At 48.7% G+C, this 22,278-nt stretch overlaps 1 protein-coding gene across 2 annotated transcripts in view; it reads right to left on the bottom strand.

Moving 5' to 3' along the window:
• Positions 1-1,034: 1,034 nt before the first annotated feature.
• The window catches only part of LOC109488527 (sperm acrosome-associated protein 7-like), a 29,772-nt gene continuing 8,528 nt past the window's right edge, over positions 1,035-22,278 (bottom strand). Inside the window, exons 3-6 of one of the 2 annotated variants that reach the window (XM_034663825.1) lie at positions 19,758-19,865; positions 17,422-17,493; positions 3,231-3,311; positions 1,035-1,172 (exon numbers count right to left, since the gene is read on the bottom strand). In XM_034663825.1, the coding sequence (XP_034519716.1) occupies positions 1,153-1,172; positions 3,231-3,311; positions 17,422-17,493; positions 19,758-19,865 (281 nt within the window). In that variant the 3' untranslated portion in view covers positions 1,035-1,152. The remainder of the gene's footprint in view (positions 1,173-3,230; positions 3,312-17,421; positions 17,494-19,757; positions 19,866-22,278) is intronic. The other variant, XM_034663826.1, reaches the window with a different exon arrangement.

Here is a 22,278-nt window from a genome sequence, read left to right as displayed (position 1 = left end):
AGCACAAAACAGAAAAATTAAAACTATATGAACAAACCAAAAAAACAACCAAACCGCTGAGACATCTGTTTACTGTTGAGGGGGCAGAAAGGTGATTGGTGCAGGAGAGGCAAAGCCTCGGAAGTCAGGGGCACCTGTGTCCTGCTCTGCCACCGACTGGGCGACTAGGGAGTTGAGTGTCCTCTCTCTGCCTCCGGTTCCCCAGCTGGGATCGCAGGGCTGTGAAAGCTTCAAGCCTCTGATCCCAATCCCCCAGGCCTCCATGCTACAGCTGACTTGATGACACCAAAGAAAAGAGAAGATTTTCATTTCTCCTGAGAAGAGCGTGCAGGCAGCGATCACAAATAAAATGGCTTAGTTTAAATCAGTTTCCATCCGTGTTCTAGAACAAATAGAGACCCATTGCTAAAACTGTTCCTCAGGACAGAAGTTCTCTCCCCAGGCCTATTCTCAGACGTGATTCGTGAACTTTACAGACCTGTCTTTCTGGGGAAAGAAAGCAATCACATTGTGTCCTAAGAAACTCTTCCCAGCCTCACCTCACGACTCCAGCAGAGTTATAACCTGTCCACAGTCAGAAGGGGTTTGGAAAAGAAAACCTGCTGCAAAACACGCTCTGGTGGTCCCCGGAGAACTGCTACGGGTCACCTTCCCCACCCCAGAGACCCAAACCGCGTTTCCGTGTCTGGTACACATTGTGATGCAAGGACATCGCGGGTGTGTTTCGTGTGCACTGTGCAAGGTGCCACCACGGGAGGGAGGCATGTGGGGCTGACTCGGGTTCGTCACGGACAGAACTCTCAGAAGCTGAGCAGAGCTTCCTCACACCCTGTCCTGCTCGAAAAGACGAACCTCAACAGGCTCTTCTTTCTCAGACGCGATAATTTTTGTTTAAAAAAAAAAGACAAAAACAAAAAGAAACCCGCATCCCCTCCAGCTTGACGTTTAAATAGCGGAGCTCCACTTGGGATTGCATGAATAAAACACGTTTCCTTGTGCAGCGTGGTTAACAACACGTGTACATATATGCTCTTTATTCCTGAGGGGCTGTGGGGTCTCACGAAGTCTGGATTTCCTGTGGAGGGGCCCCTCGGAGCAGACGGCCGCACTGACTGCCCTCCGCCTCTTCAGAGCCTCACCCTCCTCTTCCACTTACTGGAGAGAGTGTCCTGCTTGGAGAGAGGAGATTTCCTTGAGAAATTCTAGGTGTTCTGCTCATTCCCGTGAGTCTGCCTTTTGGACCCTCCCAGGGAGTCCTGCAGCTGCAGGGACTAGAGAAGTGAGAAGCCAGCTTCCAGCGTCCCCAGTCTGTGGACCGCGGTTGCAGGTACCGTGGGGGCTGGACTGAGCCACAAGAAGTGTGTCCGGGGTGGGGGGGGATGAGCTTGCACGACGGACAGTGCCCTGCAGATGCACAGAGGACGGTAGGGGACAAGACAGAAGCCAGAGAGGGCAGGGCTAATGCGTTCCATGCCAGAGGGAGAAAGGGAAGGTGTGGGTTCAAGTGAGGTGGGCAGTGAGCCAGATGGGGGAGAGAACTGGCAGGATCTTGGGGAGCACGAGGCCGTGACCCAGACAGAGGAGCAGTGCAGAGAGAGGAGGACAGCATGGGGGGCCAGACTGAACCCTTTAATGCCTCACTGCCACTGCCTTCTGCTCCCCAACCCACTGGGGCTCTGAGCTCTGCTGGCTGGACTGGGCGGGACCCTCCTCCCCTCAGGGGCAGCCCACTCTGGACCCACTCCTGTGACGTCAGGCTCCTGGAGGTCAAGGACTTTGGTCCTCCTGTCCATGCACTCCTGGGGCCCCAGCCTTGGCCCTCGAGGAGCTTCCGCTGCCCATCCCCCAGACATCCAGGCATGGGGCCAGTCTGCAGGGCCTTCATCAGGTGCAAAGGCCCTGCCTTAGACATTTGAGCCATCAGAGACCTTATTGTCCCCACGACAGAACTCTCCAGTCCCAGGGAGCTGGGAGTTTGGCAAAGTGTCTCATGAAATCTGTCTAAAGCAGCAGAAATGGCTGGCTGCCATTACCAGTCTGTGAATTTGGAGTGAGTGGAGCAAACTAACTTCCCTTTCTACCTCTGATTACATTGGGGGAGGGTCCTGCTGGGGGTAGGTGCAGACCAGGGGGGCCTGGGATTTCGAGGCCCCAGGGCTAGCTCTGGCCCCGCAGTGTCCGAGTGGCTCCTGGCTGTGCTTGGTGACCACTCGCACAGATGGGTGGTCTCTAGTGATGTGTCTGGGACTCCATCCTGGCCGGCATCTGTGCAAAGGGCAAGATGGCAGGCTGGCTGCAGTAAGCATGATTGGGGGCTTGGAGGAGGAGCCGACAAAAGAGGGGAGACCCGGAAGTGTCCCAACAGGCAGGAGAGGAGAGGCGATCTAACCATGCCCTGGAATGTGGGCTCCCTGAGGGCGGGGCTGTCTGTGTCTGTGGTGTGACATCCTGCGAACTCTTAGTGGTGCCCGGCCCGTGGAAGGTGCTCAGTGAACACGGGGTGAAGGTGCGTGAAGCTGGCCAGGTTTAAATGTCTGGTCCTGCGCTGGGATCTACAAGGAGCTGACCCATGTGGCTTAGCAGTCACATTTACAAATCCCTGCAAGTCTTCATGAGCACTAGCTTGAAATTAGGGTGTGGTGTCCCCAAACCAGCTGGTCTTAGGGTGCATCACGGGTGTGTGGTAGGTAGAAGGCTGGAGGTGTTGATCTGTGTGACTGTGGGGTCTACCTGGGAGAGGCTGGGAGGACAGGAGAGGACTGGCCTGGGGAGAGGCTCAGAGGTGTTCTGGAAAGTTCCAGGGAGAAGCATGGGGCCTGGACAGAAGCCACCAGGGGAAATTCATGGACCAACTTCAGCAACTAGGAAGTTGTCTGAAAGGGAAGGGGGTTGGGGGATGGAGATCGGGGTGCCCACCAGTGTGGGGCTCAGCCCCAGGTGAGAGGCTGCCCACAGTGAGGTTTGGGGACCTTCCCGGGCCTGGCTGTGGGGTGTATGATGGCAGCCCCACACGCCCAGAACATGGCCCATGACTCCTCAGATGTGGACTCGGGGGCCAGGAGTCCCGCACTGACAACAGAGGAAACCCGTCAGGGGCTCCCTGCAGCTCTGCCCAGGGACTGAGTCGCCTGCCCCTCCAGAGATCGGTTCCCTGGAGCAGACGGTTTACTTCTCTTCACAGTGGGGGACGTCGCGGCACAAAGAGCCACTTATCTATTATTCCAGTTTACCTGAAGTTTTTCCAATGTTTTGAAGAATTTTGTCCAGAATTGATTGTTTTTTATATTGCTCATTTTGTAAATTCTTCTTTCCTGTGGGAAAAAAATAAGTACAACAATCAAGATTTGGTCAGTCATGAAGGCCCGATCCCACACATCTTTTCCTTTCAACTTCAGAGGAGCTGGTTCAGGGAGCCCAGAAGCAAGAGCGTGTGGCCTGCGCTCGGGCACTGGGTGGGGACTTGCATCGTCGAACTCCCTCTGCTTTCTCCTTACCCTCTGAGGGTGCGCTTGCATCGTTTCCTCTGTGGGTGATGCTCTTGGTCACTTGGATGCTGTCCTTGCGTCTGGACACATATTTTATAAGACATTTCGCTCCTCAAAAGGGCAAACCCCTACCCTTGCCCTATCCAGGCCTTTTTACCAATTATTGTGTGGGACTGGTCTTGCTGCTGGGGAGAAGGGCAGACTGTGGGTTCGTGGGGCAGGTCTAGGGTGGATGCTCCCCCACAGAGTCGGGGTGGGAGAGGGGCCATTCAGAGCAGCACCCAGTCTGTGAGGCTCCCTTTCTCAGGGTGCAGCCTTATCTGTGGCCCACAGGGTGCTCTCACCCTTCTCCTTCCCAACCTTCCCTGCTCTCAAAGCGTATCAAGGAGACCCGCCCCCCTGAAGTTCTCCCAAAACTCCATTTGGACACAGTCAGGAACAGGTAACAAAAACTTAAACTTCAGCACATTTATATTCGTCCAACATACGAATCCTAGGTTGCTGCTGGCTGGCCGGCCTCTCCCATTGCTCTGCGCTGTTTAGAAAAGAGCAATCCCTCATTTACCTATAAGCATGTGCTCGGGCGGTATTTATTGAGTGGGTGAGTAATCTTTTGTTGAAGCTAATGCCAACAGGAAATTAATGATTATGCATAAAATTACATGTGTCCCATAGGACACTCAGATGGTAATAGAACCGGAAGTTCAGGCACACTCTAGATGTCGGGAGTGGTGCTTTCCGTCATGAAGACGTTTCAGACATTCTGGAAATCCCACAGGCAGTTGGTTATTCTGGCAACAAGAGAGGCAAGTTCTCTGCAGAGACTTCAAATTGTTTTAGGCTTTTAAAATATCATTCCCAAGTTATTTTAAGGCAACAAATTCATGTTTGTAATAAGTATTATAAGCTCGTGGTAGAATTTTAAAATTTGAAAAAGAGCGTCTCTGGAAAGTAAGGCCATTTCCTTCCAGCTTTCTCCTGGAGGCCACAATTGCCATCCATTTCTGTGTCTTCCAGTGATAATCTATACCGCAAAGATTGTTGCCACCATCATACTCTTGATGAATGTTTCAAGCCACATTTACATTTCTTTAAGAGGAAACTTGCTTAGGAAATTTTGGCAGACAATTCAGGCTGACTAACTTATGGAAACATACAATTCATCAATAAGTACAAAAATTTGCATCTTAATTTTACTTATTTGTGGAGTATAATCTATAGCCTTTAGGATTCCACATATCATGATAACATCTACACGGTTCCTACGTTGGTGTGGGTCCATTTGAACGTCAATGCACCTGATGAGGCTTGTGGGAAATGTTTGCTTTCTGTTTGTAGATGAGACCCCAGTGAGTCAAGCAGCTTTGCCTAAGGTCGCTGAGATGGTGTGAGGCCTGGCTGGGAAAGAATCCAGGGGCAAGTTCTCTGGCTCTTCCTCCTTCCAGGCCATCCTGAAGATTCTATCAGAGTTGAAATGCAGGGCTTTTCATAGCTACAGGATCCCCGATGGAACCACTTGGGTGAAAGTCCAGTATTGGAACTTTCATGCCTGGAAAGATGGAGTAGCAAGGACCAGATTTATCCTCCAAATTCAATTTAAAAACTAGAAAAAAAAATGAAACAATGATTGTCCATATATCAGACAACAGGAAGCAAGAGAAGGGAAATTGACAAGCGGCTCCTCATGGCTGCTCCTGTTCCTGCCTGGAGAGTTTTGCGGGCGTGATGAGTGAGGNCCAAATTCAATTTAAAAACTAGAAAAAAAAATGAAACAATGATTGTCCATATATCAGACAACAGGAAGCAAGGGACAGTGATCCCTGAGAAGGGAAATTGACAAGCGGCTCCTCATGGCTGCTCCTGTTCCTGCCTGGAGAGTTTTGCGGGCATGATGAGTGAGAACACGAGCAGAGCCCTGTGGTCTCATAGGAGGAGATGGAACTGGGAAAGGCCAAACAGCTAGAGAGGTCAGAGAACTGGGAGACCTGCAGAGGGTTGTCCTAAGCCTTCAGCTGAGTATGGGTCAGTGAGAAGCCATAGGAAGCCTGGGGATGAAAAAAGAACCACCCAAAAGGGTGTCAGAACAATTTCCAGACCTCACACAGGCCAGAAACAGATGGCGTCCCCACTGGTGCACACAAAAAGCCTCATTAGACACAAGACTTTCGGGAGGGTACTCAGAGTTTTATTGCCTCGGTATTGGGGAATATCAGCCTGAGAATAAGTGGTACTTGGTCTTACCTAACAAAGCTTAAATGTGAACTTCAAAAGGATCAACGCTTTCAAAGTTATTTAACTGGGTTCAAGAGCAAAACTTGCTCGTATTTTAAAAATTACAATATGCAACACTCAACAAAGTGAAATTTATAATATTTCGCATCCAAACAAAAACGGCCAGGCATGAAAATAAGCAATAAAGTATGATCTTTAAAAAAAAATGACTTATAAGGAGAAGAATTAACCAATCAAAACCGACCTAGAAATGACATACAGAGTAGAATTAGAAGGCAAGGATATTAAAGTTTGTCAAACACCATATGTCATATGTTCAAACAGCATAAATTCTCAGATTACATAAAAAAGCAAGACTACCTACAAAATTCCACTTTAAATATAAAGCACGAGTAGGTTAAAAATAAAATGATGCGTGCGGGTGGGTACTAATCAAGAGAAAGCTAGCATGGCTATTTAAATTTTAGACAAAATGTCTTTAGGAGCAAAGAATATCACTAGGAATAAAGAGGGTCATATCTTAATGTTAAAGCCGTAATTCATCAAGAAGATATAACAATTCCATATTTTTATGCATGCAGATGAAATGCAATGAAAGAGCTTCAAAGTACATGGAATGAACAATGGCAAAACCAAAACATAGGATGAGCAAATCCACAATTTCAATTTAAATTCTGAGATTTCAATTCTGCTTTCTTAATAATTGGGTAAACAAGGAAATAGAAATTCAATAGAGACATAGAATGCTTGATCATGTGGTTCACCTACTCGATGTAATCGACATGTATAAAACACCCCATGAATCAACAACATATACACATTCCTTTCAAGTGCACATGGAATACTTGCTGAAGTACAATATATTCTGGGCCGTATTTAAAGTTCTAAAAAATGCGTTAAAAAGATCCAAGTCACATAATGTGTGTTTTCTGACCAAAATGGTATTGAATCATAAATCAATAACACAGTTGTATTGGAAAAGTCTCCAAATATTTGAAAATGAAACAGCACATTTCTAAATGATCTACGGGTCAAAGAACAAATTTAAAAGGAGAGTTACAAAGCATTTTGAACTGAATGAAAATAAAAACGTAGCACATTGAAATTTGTAGGATGAGATTAAAGCAGAGCTAAGAACTAAATGTTCACAATAAAAAAGGAAAAGTCTCAAATCTACAACCTAAGTATTCATGTTAACCAGTCATTAAAAAAAGGAGAGGGAAAAAAACCTCAAAATAAACAGAGGAAAGAAAATAATAAAATTAAGAGAGGACATGACAATCATAAAAAATAGAAAATAATACAGAAAAATGAAACCAAAAGCCTGGTTCTCTAAGCAGATTAATAAAATTGATAAACTACTAATTAGATTACTAGGGACAAAAAAAAAAGGGCACAAATTACTAATACTAAGAATGAGAGAGTTGACATCACTATAGTTCCTCCAAATATTAAAAAGGGTAATAGGAGACTGTTGTGTTGCTATTTAGATGAAATGAGCAAATTCCTCTAAAGACACAAACTACCAAAGCTCACTAAGGGAGATGTAGAGACACTAAATAGCCCTTTATCTACAGAAGAAATAAAATTTGTACTTAACAATCTTTCCACAAAGAAAATATAGGCCCTAATGTCTTCATTGGTAAATTGTATCAGACATTTTTATGCAGAGGTAATGTCCATTTCATACAGATATATCTAGAAAATTGAAGAAAAGTGAACACTTCCCAACTCCTTCTGTGAGGCCGTTATTATCTTGAAACCAAAACTATAAAAAGCAACAGAGAAGAAAAAAACATAGGCCAACATCACTCATGAACATAGATGCAAAAATTCCTAACTAAATTTTTGCAAATTGAATCCAAAATACATAAAAAGGAAACCATATCATGGGTTTATCTTGAAAATACAGGTCTGGTTCAACACTCAAAAATCAAAAGACATGTAATTCACCATATGAACAGAATAAAAAAAAAATGGATCATTTCAATAGATGAGGGGTTGGCAAGCTACGGCTTATGGGCCAAATATGGGTCAGCACTGGTTTCAGTAAATAAAGCTTTATTGGAATATAGCCACGCCCATTGTTGTCTGTATTGCCTTTGGCTACTTCTGTGCTACAACGGCAGAGGTGAGTAGCTGCAACAGGGAACCATACTGCTCTTAAAGACCAAAATATTTACTATCTGGCTTTTTACAAAAAAGTTCTCTATGGCCGCAAAGATGACCTAAGTTTGAAAGAATGTCCATTCTAATCATTTGTATTTAACCTTCAACATTGTACTGGAGCTAGTGGAGTAAAGCAAGAAAAATGAATAAAAGGTGTATGTACTGGAAAGGAAAAAAATATCTATTCACAGATGATATGATTCACTATGTAGTAAATCCCCAAGAATCGACAGGAAAGCTTCTAGAACTGAAGAGTGAGTGGAGCAAGGTGGTAGGGTGCAGTCTTGTACGACACAATTGCATTTCTATGCACTAGAAATGAACAATTGTATGTCGAAATTTAAAAAGCAGTGTCATTTATGATAACACCAAGATTATGAAATATTTATATATAAATCTAATGAAACATATGCAAGGTCTTTATGCTGAACACTACAGAACACTGGTGAGAGAAATCGAAGGGGATCTAAATAAATGGCATCATTCATATTTATTTGAGAGAGAGAGCGAGAGACAGCAGTAGTGGGAGGAGGGGCAGAAGAAGGACAAGCAGACTCCCCACTGAGTGGGGAGCCCACCACAGGGCTCAGTCCCAGGACCCTGAGATCATGGCATGAGCTGTCAGACGCTTAACCGACTGAGCCATCCAGGCGTCCCTGAATGGCATCATTCACAGAGTGGAAGGCTGAACACGGCTAAGAAAGCAGTACTGCCAAACTGATCTGTAGATTTGTAGCAATCCCAACCAAAGTCCCAACAAAATTTTCTGCAGAACTCACCAAGCTGTTTTCTAATTTTTATATGAGAAGACAAAGAAACCAGAATAACCTAACTGATTTTGAAAATCAGAACAAAGGCGGAGGATTCACACTACATCAACATACAGTGACCAAGACAATGTGATACCCAAAGAAGAGTAGATCCTAGGTCAATGGGACAAAGTAGACCCCAGAAATAGGCCCACAAGCACAAGATCAACTGATTGTGAACTCACGTGCAAAGGCAATTCAGCAGAGAAAGGTGCGTTTTTTCAACAAGTGGTGTTGGGACAACTGGACCTCAGTTATGCAAGAAATCAAACCAAACCAAAGCCATCCTGACCTTCCACCATATATACAAATTAACTCAAAAGGGGTCATAGAACTTCAAAGCTTCTAGAAAAGAACATAGAAAATGTTTGTGACTTTGAATTAGGCAAAGATTTCTTATATCTGATACCAAAAATGAAAATTGATCAACTGAGTTTGACTAATATTAAGAACTCCTTATCTTTGAAAGACACTGCTATGCAATGAGAAGCCAGCCACAGCCCGGCGGATGATCTTTCCAGTCACACATCAGACAAGGGACTCATACCCAGAACACATAAATACCTCTCAAAACTCAACAGTAAGAAAACAACTCATGAAAATGGGCAAAATATTTGAAAAGAAGCTTGACCAAAAAAGATATTCAGATGGCAAATAAAGACATGAAAACATGTTCAACAGTATTAGTCGTTGGGGGTGCAGACGGTACTACAGTGAGCGTGGAGGGGATCCCAGGGCGACTCTCACTGTGTATCGAGAAGGCAAAACTCTGTTGACAGTTGCTTATGAAGTAAAACATGGCCGCCACACCCCTAGCTGTTCACCTAAATGAAGGGAACTCTTATGCTCACCCAACACCTTGTATGCAAATGTTTCCAGGGGCTTTATTTGTAATTCCCAAACCTGGAAACAAGCCAGATGTCATTCGGCTGGTGCGTGAGGAGTAAGCCAGCAGCAGCCGCGATGGAACACCACTCAGCCATGGAACGAATGGAACACCAATGGGCAAATGTGCGTGAGTCTCAAATGCGTTGTGCGAGTCAAGGAAACCAGACTCAAAAGTCTACACGGTATAAGTGGTATATGGAAAAGGGAAAATGATAGAAACAGGACCCAAGTCGCTAATTGTTAGGGCTGGAGGTGGTGGGAGGAGCTGAGTACAGAGAACACGCACGTCTTCCGTGTCGTATTTGTGTGATGGTTCCATGAGTTTGCAATGAGGATGACGTGCACTGTATCTTACCAAAACACAGGCCATCTAGTAAGAATGCCTAACACGCCCTACGCATCAGGATCTGCCCCAAGCTCTCACCTTTGTCATCCAATTTACTTGTCCCAGCAACCCCACCACTTACGGCACTCTGACCCTGGCTTACCGATGAAGAACTGTAGGTTCAGAGAGGGGAAGTCACTTCACTGAGATCGCACAGCCAAGAAGAGGGGGAGCCAGGGTCTGATGGGCTCCTACCCTCTGCCCTGCACTGTGTCACGTCCCCATGCCTCACAGAAACTTGTCCGTTCCCACCCCCTTCCAGCCAAGAAAGACATCAGGAGGATTAGCTGGGTTCCCATCGGAAGATGACAAATACTAGTAACAACCCGGGTTGAGCTCAAGCTTAAAATGATCAGGTGTCAGGGAAAGGTCCCATTATGTGATCAGTGGCATCCTGCCACTTAGTAGCCTACGAGACCTATCCCAGCCCAGGAAGGAGAGCCAGCGAGTTTCCAAGAGGTGCCCTGCTGTGGTGGCCAGAACTTCACACTAGGGAGTCATTCCCTGCAGCCTCCTTTACACCCTCTTTGCCTCACAATCCCGCGGTGTGGCTCAGGAGGACGGTGTTATGTTGGCCATACTTTGATGTCTTTGGGGAAGTCGGTGGTGGAGCTCAGTGTACCCCTGAACAGTGAGTCCCAAACTCCCGGGGTTGCCCGGCATGTGGAGCAAAGGCACACAGGCCCGACCTTCTGCGGGCCCGTCTGTGTCCATGTGGGGTGGAGGCTGGAGCTTGGGGAAGCCTGTCTAGCGGGGGTCCCGCCTGCGGCGACAGGGGCAGAACACGCATCTGCTCCCAGCGGAGCCGGTGTTGAGGGCCGGGCACGGAGAGGCGGGAAGTCTGCGGGGATCCCAGCCGTGCTGAGCTGCGGGGGCCCCTGAAAACGTTCCAGGGACCGGTGTCGGACCATTCTTGACCTGCACCATCATTTCTGATGGCTCGGCCTGCTCCGTTGGTCCTTGGGGAGGTGTTCTCAACTAGTCATCCCTTAACCCCCAAGTCCCCAAAACCACTGCTGGCCAGAGACAAAGATGATGACTGTTTTCCAAGGTGACCATTCGTCTACAAGTAATATGGGTTCACTTCTAACCTAGTTTAGATGAAACCAGTGCAAACTCTGGGTGTGTCGGACGACGGTCGAGCAAAACTCCACTTTGTACTTAAGTCAGTGCTGAAGGGAAGAGAACGTCAGGAAAACTGACTGCCCAAGGACTCTTGAGTGGAGATGATTTTATCTTTGTGGACAGGAGAAAGTTCTAGATAAATCTGCCCACAAAGGCTGGGGAGGGTCATGCCTTCTGGGGGAGCCAAGCTCTGTGGGGCTCCGGGGCTCTTGGTCCCCACCCCTGAGGCCCCACAGGGAGGCAGGAAGTGCTCCCCGCTGACTTCTTAGATGGAAATCATTTCCTGCAGTGAACACCTGAAAGGTAAATCACCATCTCATTGTTCTCCTTGGCAACGTTTCCAGCACATGAACAGAGCAGGTGGGATCTGCCAGGGAAAGACAGGAAGGGTGGAGGTACGGGTGCCGGGCCGCCCACAGAGCTGGAAAAACCAAGGACTAGTCAGCAGAGCTGGTCTTGACTGCTCTGGGCGGCTGTGGGAAACCGTCTGGCCCGGGGTTCTCTGGGTGTCTTTGAAACGGGTCTGACTCCCCCTCGGCGTCTGGGGCAGGTCCCGGGGCCCACACCCCAGGGTCCCCTAGGGCGAGAGCCTTTGTCTCCAGGCCTCACAGGCCCCATCTGTGAAATGGGCCTGACGCAGCATTGCCGTGAAGTCCAATGGGGTGATTCAAATGTGACAGGGCAGGGCAGCGACATCACCGTTACCACACGCTTGTCACGGTCACGGAGGATCAGTAAGTCTTCATGACGACGCACTCTTCATCCGCTCACTCGCTCACTCTGCAAACACGAGTCGGTGGTGACTACGAACCAGATACAAGCCCCCGGGGGCACCGTGAACGAGGCTTCCTGGAGGGGCTCACAGTCCAGTGAATGTCACAACATCCAGCGTGGCCGCGGTCTGTCCGCTTCCGTGGACGCACGCGGAGGGCGATTCAGGGTAAGCGCCGAGGGGAGCGGACGAGAGTCTCGCTGAGAACACGAGTGCGAATCACCACGGGTTCTGCCAGGTCCTCCCCAGGAAGACAGAAGTTACCGACTTGAAGAAACAGCTTGTCAGGGCAGAAGATCGTCTTCGACAGGAAGCTTTCTCTCTCTGAGCGGAGGTGCTGCGCCCGTGTCTCCAACGGTCACGGACCTGTGCCCCCGACCCCGCATCATCATCGTCTAGGGACCGCCTGCCGTACTCACAGCGGGCGCCCTCCCACCGTCCGCTCGCTCTGTGGAGAGGGCCACGTTCGCGTGGCTTCCGGGGAGAAAGTGGATCTGGGGGACGCTGGGTTCAGCAGTGGCTCCGCTGAACGCCTGCTGTATGTGGCTACCTTCCGGAGCGGGCCTGTCTTGGGCTCTCCCCGCGGTGCTCTGGGCCTCTGGGGGGTGTGGGCGTTGTGGGGTTTCCTGGAAGGGGCCACGCTGGTTGCAGGCGCCGTGACTGAGTTCTGGAGGAGGGGTCGCCTCTGGGCGATGGCCGCTCTCTCACTGGCGCAAAATGGGCTTCTCCAGATCAGGGAAGGCAGTGAGTGTGCTTCGCACGCTGGAGGTCTGGGCTGCCACCCCGGCCGTTCCTTAAACAGCTGCGTTCCTTAGAAGGTCTCGTGAGCTTCAGATCTGCAGGTGGCAGTGTCAGGCCCCCCCACAAGTCACCTACCCTGTCCTCCTCTGTGCCTACAGCCACTGTGGCCCAAGGGCAGCCACGAGGGCCCATGGGCTTGTGGGGCCCTTTCTCCTACTACGAGGTGCTGAAGGGCCCACGGAGGTAATGTCCTTATTGTTACGGCAACAAAGTGCCGGTTCAATTTCCTCATGATCTCCCGTCCCGAACAATGACGCTCAGGGCGAAAACACAGCTCCCGCCCACGAATGAGACCCCGAAAGCTCTTGGTGTGACAGCGCAGAAGCAGCTGGACAAAACTGAACGCCCGTCAGTCTTGGCCCCGAGGTGGGAAGAGACTGGATATCACTTCCCTGCCAGACCACAGCCTCTTCTCAGAAAAGCTCCCATGGTGGGTTTGAGACTCGAATGGGCTCTGGACACTGATCACTCAGAGGCAGCCTTGAGATGACCTGCCCCGCCATCGCCGTGGGACTCACGTTCCCCTCCCCTCCCTGGCCTGCGGCGGGCGACAGGGCCCGGACGACCATGACAGGAAACTGTAGCAAAGACAGGGCTCCTCTGAGCCTTGCACTATTTCTTAATTAAATTAAAATGGCAAAGTATTTGCCTCTTTTTAATAAAGTCCACGTTCAGTGGGGAAACCCTGTGGTCTGTTTCCCAGGCACTGGCTTGAAGGTGTCTGCTGCCAGGTGACGTCCTGGGTCGCCCTGGAGTCCATGTGTCGGTTTATTTGGAAACAGGGCTGTTGCATATGTGACTAGTTAGAGGCAGTCACAGTGGGAGCAGGGTGGCCCTCATCCCATATGACTGGTGTCATTACAAAGGAGGACATTTAGACACAGAGACACACGCACAGGGAGGAGGCCACGTGATAACACGGCAGATGGCAGGGAGAGGCTTCTACAGGCCAAGAACCCCAAAGACCTCGGGGAAACCACCAGGAGCTGGGAGAGCAGAGCGTGGAAGAGACGCTCACGGCCTCGATGGGAACCACGTGCTGACCTTCACCCGGGACTCACGCCCCCAGGACAGAGAGACAATCGGTTCCTGCAGTTCTTGGTTCCGACCGACGCAAGAACCGAGCCCGTGGGTAACGCGTCTGGAGCCCGCCTGCCCCGCAGCACGGCGAGGAGCCCGCGGCCTCCGGCCTCCGGCCTCCGAGGCCTGCAGAGCCTGGCGGCTCAGCCACGGCAGCGGGAGCTGTGTCATGACCTGGGACTTCCTGTCTCGGGAAACGCAAGCATCATCAGCACACGTGCTCTGCTTTCGTTATCTTCCTGTGTTTTGAACGTTGGTGCCAACGCTGGAGCTGACCTCACGGCCCAGGCATGGCAGCAGTTTGAAAACCCTCGGCTTGAGGGAACTGTTCAGCCCCAACTCCCACGAAGGCGATGGCTTCTCTCCACACGTTCCCATTTCCTTTCACCTGTTTCTCCAGCTGGCTTCCTCGGCGATCACACTCACCCCCTGGCACGCCGTCTTCCTGGCCTGTTTCCCCGCCGGGCCCGGGAGCTCCTCGGCGCCAGGTCCTCGCAGGTCCGTCTGTGGTCCCAGAGCCCAGCGCCTCGTGCAGCACGCAGTGACTCTATTGAACTGCCTTTCAGTTGCTCGTGAAGTTGTTAGAACATTATGGAATTCTGTCTTTTCTCGTTGTTAATGAATCAACATTTTCTCCACACATTTCCACAGCCGCATCTTTGCCAGTCTTGCGCTCGAAAGAACCCCAAGGTTTTGGGTTCCCCTTCAGCTGTGATGCTTCGCTCGTTCATCCAGAACCCACAGACACCTGCTCCATAGAAAGTGCAGGGTGGCAAGGAGGACACAACATCCCCTCGAGAGGCCACAGTCCACGGGGGGGGACAAAGGACTCCCATGACCAGTGGGGGGGCATGGAAGCAAACACCAGCCCCGCTTTCCCCAGGAAACCAGTGCCCCCAGCTCCACCTTACACCTCCCCCTTAGCTTTTAGGAGCCAAGCTGGATTGGGGGCTGCCTTAACACCTCTGTTCAGATTCTGCTAAGATATTAGAAGGTCTGGCTCAGGCTGTAGCAGGAAGGGAGAGGAAGCAAAACGTGACACAGGCTCAGACTCTGTTTCCTCAACCCTTCCCCTGGAGGGAGGCTTTGGACTTCACGATGCAGTTCCTTTTAACTAAATGGGCTAACACAAGGTCCAAGTGTGTGTTGTATGCCTCCAGGGATACAGCTTAGTTATTTAAAAATGAAGAAATGGACAAAGACACAGCAGGTAACTGGAATAATAAGAAAGCAGATCGTGGTGATCCTTCTATCAGAGAAAGTAATATCCAAGCCCCGAAGCATTAAACGTAACAAAGAAGGGTTCCTTTCAGTACCAAAAGCTAGAGTTCGCAATGAAGAGATAATGTTTGTGACAATCCACACACCAAACGTCTTGAGGATTCTGGTTGTAAAGCAGGAACTACAGGAAACGCAAGGACACACACACGAAAACACATTTACGGTGGGGGAATTTGCACACCATCCTAGTACAAGAATCAGGGGAGGAAATAATAGGGAAGCAGAGAGGGGCCTAAAAAACATCATCAATAAGCAGACACTAGAACACACACGGAGCGCCCTTCCCGTCCTGACAGCAGAAGACACACCTTCTCAAGTGCTTGCGTGATATTCACAAAAATTGATACTATATCAGGTCGCAAAGAAAGCATAAGTCAGCCGCAAGTGGAACTATTAAAAACGTTTTCTGATCCCAGTATAATAAAAACCAGAAATTATTAACAGAAACAAAGAGAAAAGGTCCTACCACCTAAAAATTGGAAAACATTTTATCAGACAAATTTTGGGTAAAAAGGAAGTACAAACTAAAATTTATGGAATTTCTGGAAAATAATGATAATTAAAATACTATGTATGAGAATCTATGGATCATGTTTAAAGGAACAGAGCACCAACCACTTATTGGTAAAATGAAATAAATGAATTACTCAGCTTTAAACCTGGAAGACGGTCAACAAAGTGCAGTATTAAAAAAGCATAAAGAAGGAAATATTAATGAAAAGGCAGAAATTAATAAAGTGCAGAATGGAAATACAGTGAAGTTAGTTAATATGTCAATACCCTAGATTTTGGGAAAAAATTAATAGACAAGCTCCTAGTTTACCTGATTAGGAAGAAAAAGAAAGAGCATATGTTTACAAAATAAGAGATGACAAAGGGGAAATAGCAGTGGGAACAAACGATATCTTTAAAATAATAATATGATTTAGAGACCTTCATGCAAATACGTTTGAGAACACAGAAGAAATGGATCATTCTCTAGGGAAATAAAATTTGCTAAAATTGACTCCATTTGATTAAGAGAGACTAAATGAATCACTTTTCCTGGAAGAAAAAGAAAAGTTACTAAGGAACCGCCCAACAGAAAACAGCAGACAGAGACGGTTTCACACGGTAATTCAAACAAATCTGAAAAGGCCAGATGGTTTCAGTGCTCTAAATCTTCTAAGAGACTCACACAGGAAGGAAAAACACTTAAATTCTCTATTGTAAAGCAGGTATAACATTGACATTTCAACCTGATAAAGATAGTACAAAAAAACTACAGACTAATACCACCTATGAACTGTATTTGGGTTCAAAAACACTAAATAAAACACTGACGAGCAGAAACCAAAATAAACACATGACCAAGTGAGAATTATTCTAGGAATGCAAGGTTGGTTCAATATTAGAAAATCCATTCATTGAAACATGAGAGACTATGGACTATGAGAAACAAACTGAAGACTTCAGAGGGGAGGGGGGTGGGGGAATGGGATAGTCTGGTGATGGGTAGTAAGGAGGGCACGTATTGCATGGTGCACTGGGTGTTATACGCAACTAATGAAGCATCGAACTTTACATCACAATCCGGGGATGTACTGTATGGTGATTAACATAATATAATAAAAAAAATCATTAATAAAAAAAAATAAATAAAAAAAAAGAAAATCCATTCATGCATCATTCACATTAATAGGGCTNAGGGCACGTATTGCATGGTGCACTGGGTGTTATACGCAACTAATGAAGCATCGAACTTTACATCACAATCTGGGGATGTACTGTATGGTGATTAACATAATATAATAAAAAAAATCATTAATAAAAAAAATAAATAAAAAAAAAGAAAATCCATTCATGCATCATTCACATTAATAGGGCTAAAAAAAAAAAAAAGAGTATTGCCAAACAATAAAAAAGACTGTGACAAAATGTAAAAAAATTGATGGATACTTTCTTTAGATGTTAAATACATACACCTTTGTCCTAGAGCAAGAATCCTCTTTATTAGCTAAACACTAGGGGTATTTCAGCTAAGACAGTGAACAAGGCACAGAAACCCACTAACTGCTACTTTTGACTATTATTCTCAAAATATGAGCCAAAGCAATTAGATAAGAGAAACCAATGCATAAACATTGGTAAAGAAGAAGAAAATTGTATTTGTACGTAATAATACCGTATATTTGGAAAAACTGATCTGAGGCAATAGAATAATTTAATAAGATAGTAGAACAAAAAATTAACCTACAGAAATTCATAGCACTCACACACACAAATAAAACAGCTAAAACACATGGTGGCAGAGATGTTCTTATTCATAACCAATGAGGCCGGTGACTGACCCACCCTGACTCTCCCGCACGCAGGTAGGGTGGTTACCAAGTAGCCATTATGGTCTGTGCTTACCGCCAGAAGAGAACTGTGATTCACCATAACCCTCAGGACCGCCGATTTGGTAACTCTCATCAATGCTGGGTTCTTTGATGATGAACATGGAAAAAACAGGTGGACAGTGTTTTGATTACACAGTTACGAACGTTTTGGCCCATACTTTATTTTAAAACCCTAAGTTGAAATGCCAATATCATTGTCAAGTTTAATCTAAAAATGTGGTCTGGAAAGTTACCACGCAAGCATCGACTATTAAGAGTATGTATTCACTCGTTTGCTGACCCAGCTTCCCCGTTATGAGAATTTATGTCTCCAACAATATGCAAACATTGCGCACCAGGCTGTTTCTTGCGACATCGTGTGTAACTGCAGGAACAACGTAAACAGAAGCAAGTAGAAAGACCGCACGCGGGCGTGAGGCACGGCCCACTTGCACTGGGGAGTGCGAAGCGGCTGGAAAACCAGACACCATCTCTGTGACAGGTGTGGAGTGACTCTCAGTGTCCAGGGTGAAGGGAACAGAGCAGAGGCTGGAAATCTACGTCTAACGAGGGAGGAATATACGAGTGTGTGCTTTTCTCCTCGTTGGTGCCAAAGGGAATACAGGACTCGTGGCTTTGGTCCCTGGGGCTGTGTGTCATGGTGGGCAACTGGTCGTTTCTGGTATGTACCTTTTCCTCTTCTGATGACTTTTTAAACCACAGTAATGCTCACATATTCAAATATAAATATCTAAAATCAACAGCACGAGGAGACCAAAGAAAGAGGCCAATGGTAGCAATGAGCCAAAAGAGACGCGGAGAACAGCAGGAGGAAAGACCCACTCCAGGTGACTTTGTAGACTACACACTGCCAGAGACAAAGAACTCCTCACAAACACCGTTCTCCTGTTGGCAGTTCTGATCTCCCAGGGGGGCGGGGCAGCACATTCTAAGCAAGTGCTTAAATTGTTGTGGAAAACGGGAGCCAGATTTTAATAAAAAGTTACAAAGGAGCAGGAAGGAGGTCTGCAGGGATCCTGTGATGCTGGGCGGGGTCAGAGGTACCAGCTGGAAGTCGTGGTTTCATGTAGAGAAAGAGGGGGACGACAGTTCACTGTAACTCTGTGTGTCTCTGTGTGCGTCCACGTGTCTCTGTGCATGTGCCTCTGTGTCTGCGTGTATGTGCCTCCGTGTGCGTCTGCATGAACATGTGTGTGTCTGTGTTTTGTGTGTGTCTCGTGGGTGTGTGCCTCTCTGTGTGCGTCTGTGTGTGTCTGTGTCTCTCTGTATGCATCTGCGTGTGCACACGTATGTGTCTGTGTTTCTGTGTGTCTCCGCGTGCGCGTGCCTCTCTGTGTGCGTCTGCGGGTGTCCACGTGTGTGCACATGTGTGTCTGTGTGCATCTGTGTGTGCACACGCGTGTGTGTCTGTGTGTGCTTGTGTCTCCGTGTGTGGTCACATATTTTCCAGCCCTGCCTATGGAGGGAGGCTGGAAGCAATGGTGTTCTCCTCAAGTCCACCTGGCACCCAGGTCTTTGTTTCTTCTCTGGGAAAAGAGATCAGACTCCAGGGCTGGGGCAGGGAAAGGGCTAGAGGCCTAGAACACCTCAAAATGATAGAAAGGAGGGAAGTGTCCAAGAGGAGGGCACATCAACAGGACACAAGAACCAAATGGACGGAGTCCCCAAGGCAAATCCGGAGTGAGCGAATGAGGAAGGAACAAAGGAATGAATGAATAAATATGGGACAAGCCCTTCCTCAGGGCAAAAATCCCAATAAATAAACACAGAGGGTGTGAGAGGAGCAGAAAGTTGCCATTTGACAAGGTCCTGCCTCAGGGCCCACCACCACACCTCACGGGGAAGGTGTACCATGAGCTGCACAGGTGACCTTTCTTCTGTGAGTCTTTAGGGTAAAGGAAAGATCTGTCGCCCCGTGGCACCCCTCAGAGCCTTGGCAGACTGGAATTCATCTCAGCCCCCTTGGCTGTTGGAGGGACGGTTTCCCCCACCCCTGGGGCGTCCCTGGCTTGGCCGGGACACTGGCTCTGCCCACCCGCCCCCGGGAGGGGCACGACCCAGCTGAAGTTTGGGAGGGGCGGGCAGTGTGGCAGCTCTTCCTCCAGGCGGCCCCCTGCCTGCAGGGACATTGCTGCCTTCCTCCTCCAGACCCTGCTTTTCCAGGGTCAGAGCCACGGGCAGGGGTCGGGGGCTGGCGGTTCCTCGACAGAGACGGGAAATCTGCCCACCTGGGGCGGAGCAGCCTCCCTCTCCAGCCACACTGTCATCCTCTGTAACCAGGATGTCCTGGCTCCCCCGTCCTCCCCAAGGACTCTCCACACAGGCAAGGGGTTACCGGGTTGCATTTACCATTGTTGAAAATTTTGTCCTCGCTGCCAAGAGACAATCGTGAATTATCGGAGAGTCCATGATAACTCTGAGGGGCAGCAACTTGAAAACTCTCATCCAGGACAGAATCTTTGATGAAGAACATGGAAAAAATAAGGAAACGATTTTTTGGTTACACACCGAAGGCCATTTGGGTCCACACTGTATTTTACGGACTGCTAAGGGAGTGTTCAAGTTCTACTGGGAACGTGCTTTGGAAAGTTGGTATGTAAGAGAGTCAGGCATCGTCTGACCCCCCAGCACCCAGCCGTGTGGGCCTCGCAGATGCTGGGTGATGCTAATCCTAGGAACTGGGCTTTACGTCTGGATGCACAATTTCAAGACAAGGCTGAACTTTTTTTTTTTTAAGATTTTATTTATTTATTTGACAGAGAGAGAGAGAGAGACAGCCAGTGAGAGAGGGAACACAAGCTGGGGGAGTGGGAGAGGAAGAAGCAGGCTCCCAGCGGAAGAGCCTGACGTGGGGCTCAATCCCAGAACACCGGGATCACGCCCTGAGCCGAAGGCAGACGCTTAACGACTGAGCCATCCAGGCCCCGCTAGGGCTGAACTGTCTTGCTGCTGAATGTAGGTCATGCCCTGCATGTAGATTTCGGATGCCCGGCTCTCCCCTTAGCAGGTGTCACCCAGACACCCCATCTGCAGCCCGAGCACAAGACCTCGCTTGCATGTGCACCCCAGAGACCACCCCAAAATAGAGGGAACTCGTCTCTGCCAGCCCAGTCTTGACCTCCTCGGTCTCGGGAAGGTTCTAGAAATGGTTTGGGGGACAACTATTTCTCTCACATTTTCATTTGGTTTTGCCCCAGAAGTAGCTGGCCTTAAAGAATGCAGAACGATGGGATTTGTCTTCACCACCACAGACCCAGGAATATACGCAATTATAGGTTTAAAAAAATGTATACTTGCTTTTTTCCGTGAACAATTTTGTTGATAATGTTGATGCTGTCCTTTGCTTTCCAGCTATTGATGATTTATTTGGATCCAGCATCTCTTGGACTAGAATTTCATCTTGGGAAAAGCACACAAAGACATGTTAAAGCCCGCGGTCCAGGACAGACACCTTTCGTTCTATGCGGACTTAAGGCATCTGTGAAGCCAGGACTAGAAACGGGGACTCGAGGAGCACCACGCGGACGGGATTTGCCTTCCGAAAGAACCTTGTCCGGGTGGGAGACCCCTGCCTCCCTCAACAGTTTCTGAAAACTGAGACCATCCAGTTACCCTGGATGAATAAACACTGCCCCCCAACGACACGATGCTGGAAGCCTGGCCCCAGGTGCAGTCACACTTCTCGCTGCCCCTGTCATTCCGTCCCCTCTGAGACTTTCCCCAGGCTGTCCCTACGTAAGCTTGCCGTCCTTCCTGGTTTCCAAATGACGCAGCATTGCTTTCTCCCTTTGCGTCTTCCTGACCTCTCCTAGGAAGCGTTCAGCATAAGAGCACCGGACTTCATGCCCAACGGATGGGACCCGCATTTTGGTTTTGCTCTCACTGGACCGCGATCCAGGCAGCTTCCTCTTGGACCCTCAGTTTTCTTGTCTGTAAAACGGGTCCGTGTTTATCTCCTTGGGCTTGTTAGGAAGTTCACATAGAGCAGTGCACGCGGCAAGCATGTCGGGGGCCATGGTGGAAGCTAAATGTAAAGGAAAAGGGGGCAGCAGCAAGTCGTCCCATCTCTGCAGCTTCGCGGACACCCTGACCAGCTGGTCCATTTGCTGGGACTGGAGCTCACCCAGCAGGGTGACCGCCTATCCCGGTTTGCCCTGACTTCCCCGGTTCAGCAGGCAAACCTGGGAACCCTGAGGTCCTGGGCAAAGCACACAGGTATCCACCTGGCTCCCGGTCATGGGAGATACACGAGTTCAGGGGGAGAAGACGTCAGTGTCACTGCAAACATTTTGCCGACATGCACAGGAGAAACGCTCTTGGGCAGCTCTGTGGCATTTCTCCTCGACAGCCACGCTGTCCTCCTTCCTCCCCCGCAGAACCTGAACTTGGCCCCGGGGCCACGTGTGCATCGCAGCCGGCCAGGGCACGCAGAGGGCTCTGAGAAGAACTTCGCTTCTCCTGGCAAAGACAGGTGTCTCAACCCGCACCCTTCCTTCTTCCTGCCCTAGGAGGGGCCCCCATTCTGGAGCTGCGGACACCATCCATGACCACAGGGCAGGGTGTGACCTCAGGGACGTGGCTGCTGGTGACACAGGAGGCCAGCCCCTGCGTGGTGGAGCTGCTGCCGCCAGCTTTCTTCGCCGCTGCTCTGCTCTGGCTACACCCCCTTCCTCCTTGGAAGACCTCGGCCCCTCCTCTGGGCCGGTTATCATGCAGAAGAACCCATGTTAAGTCCCTAAAAACCATGGTGTCTAGTTGGATTTTGGGTCACAGAGAAGAGTGGATATTCCTGTGAATAACAAACATTTATTGAGCACTTACTGTGTACCAGAAACTGTCCAGGTGCCCGGGGGTCAAGGACGGCCCAGCC

This window comes from Ailuropoda melanoleuca, chromosome 7 (genome assembly GCF_002007445.2).
Source record: "Ailuropoda melanoleuca isolate Jingjing chromosome 7, ASM200744v2, whole genome shotgun sequence".
In the NCBI taxonomy this organism is placed as follows: domain Eukaryota; kingdom Metazoa; phylum Chordata; class Mammalia; order Carnivora; family Ursidae; genus Ailuropoda; species Ailuropoda melanoleuca.
This window is presented reverse-complemented; position numbering and strand designations above follow the sequence as displayed.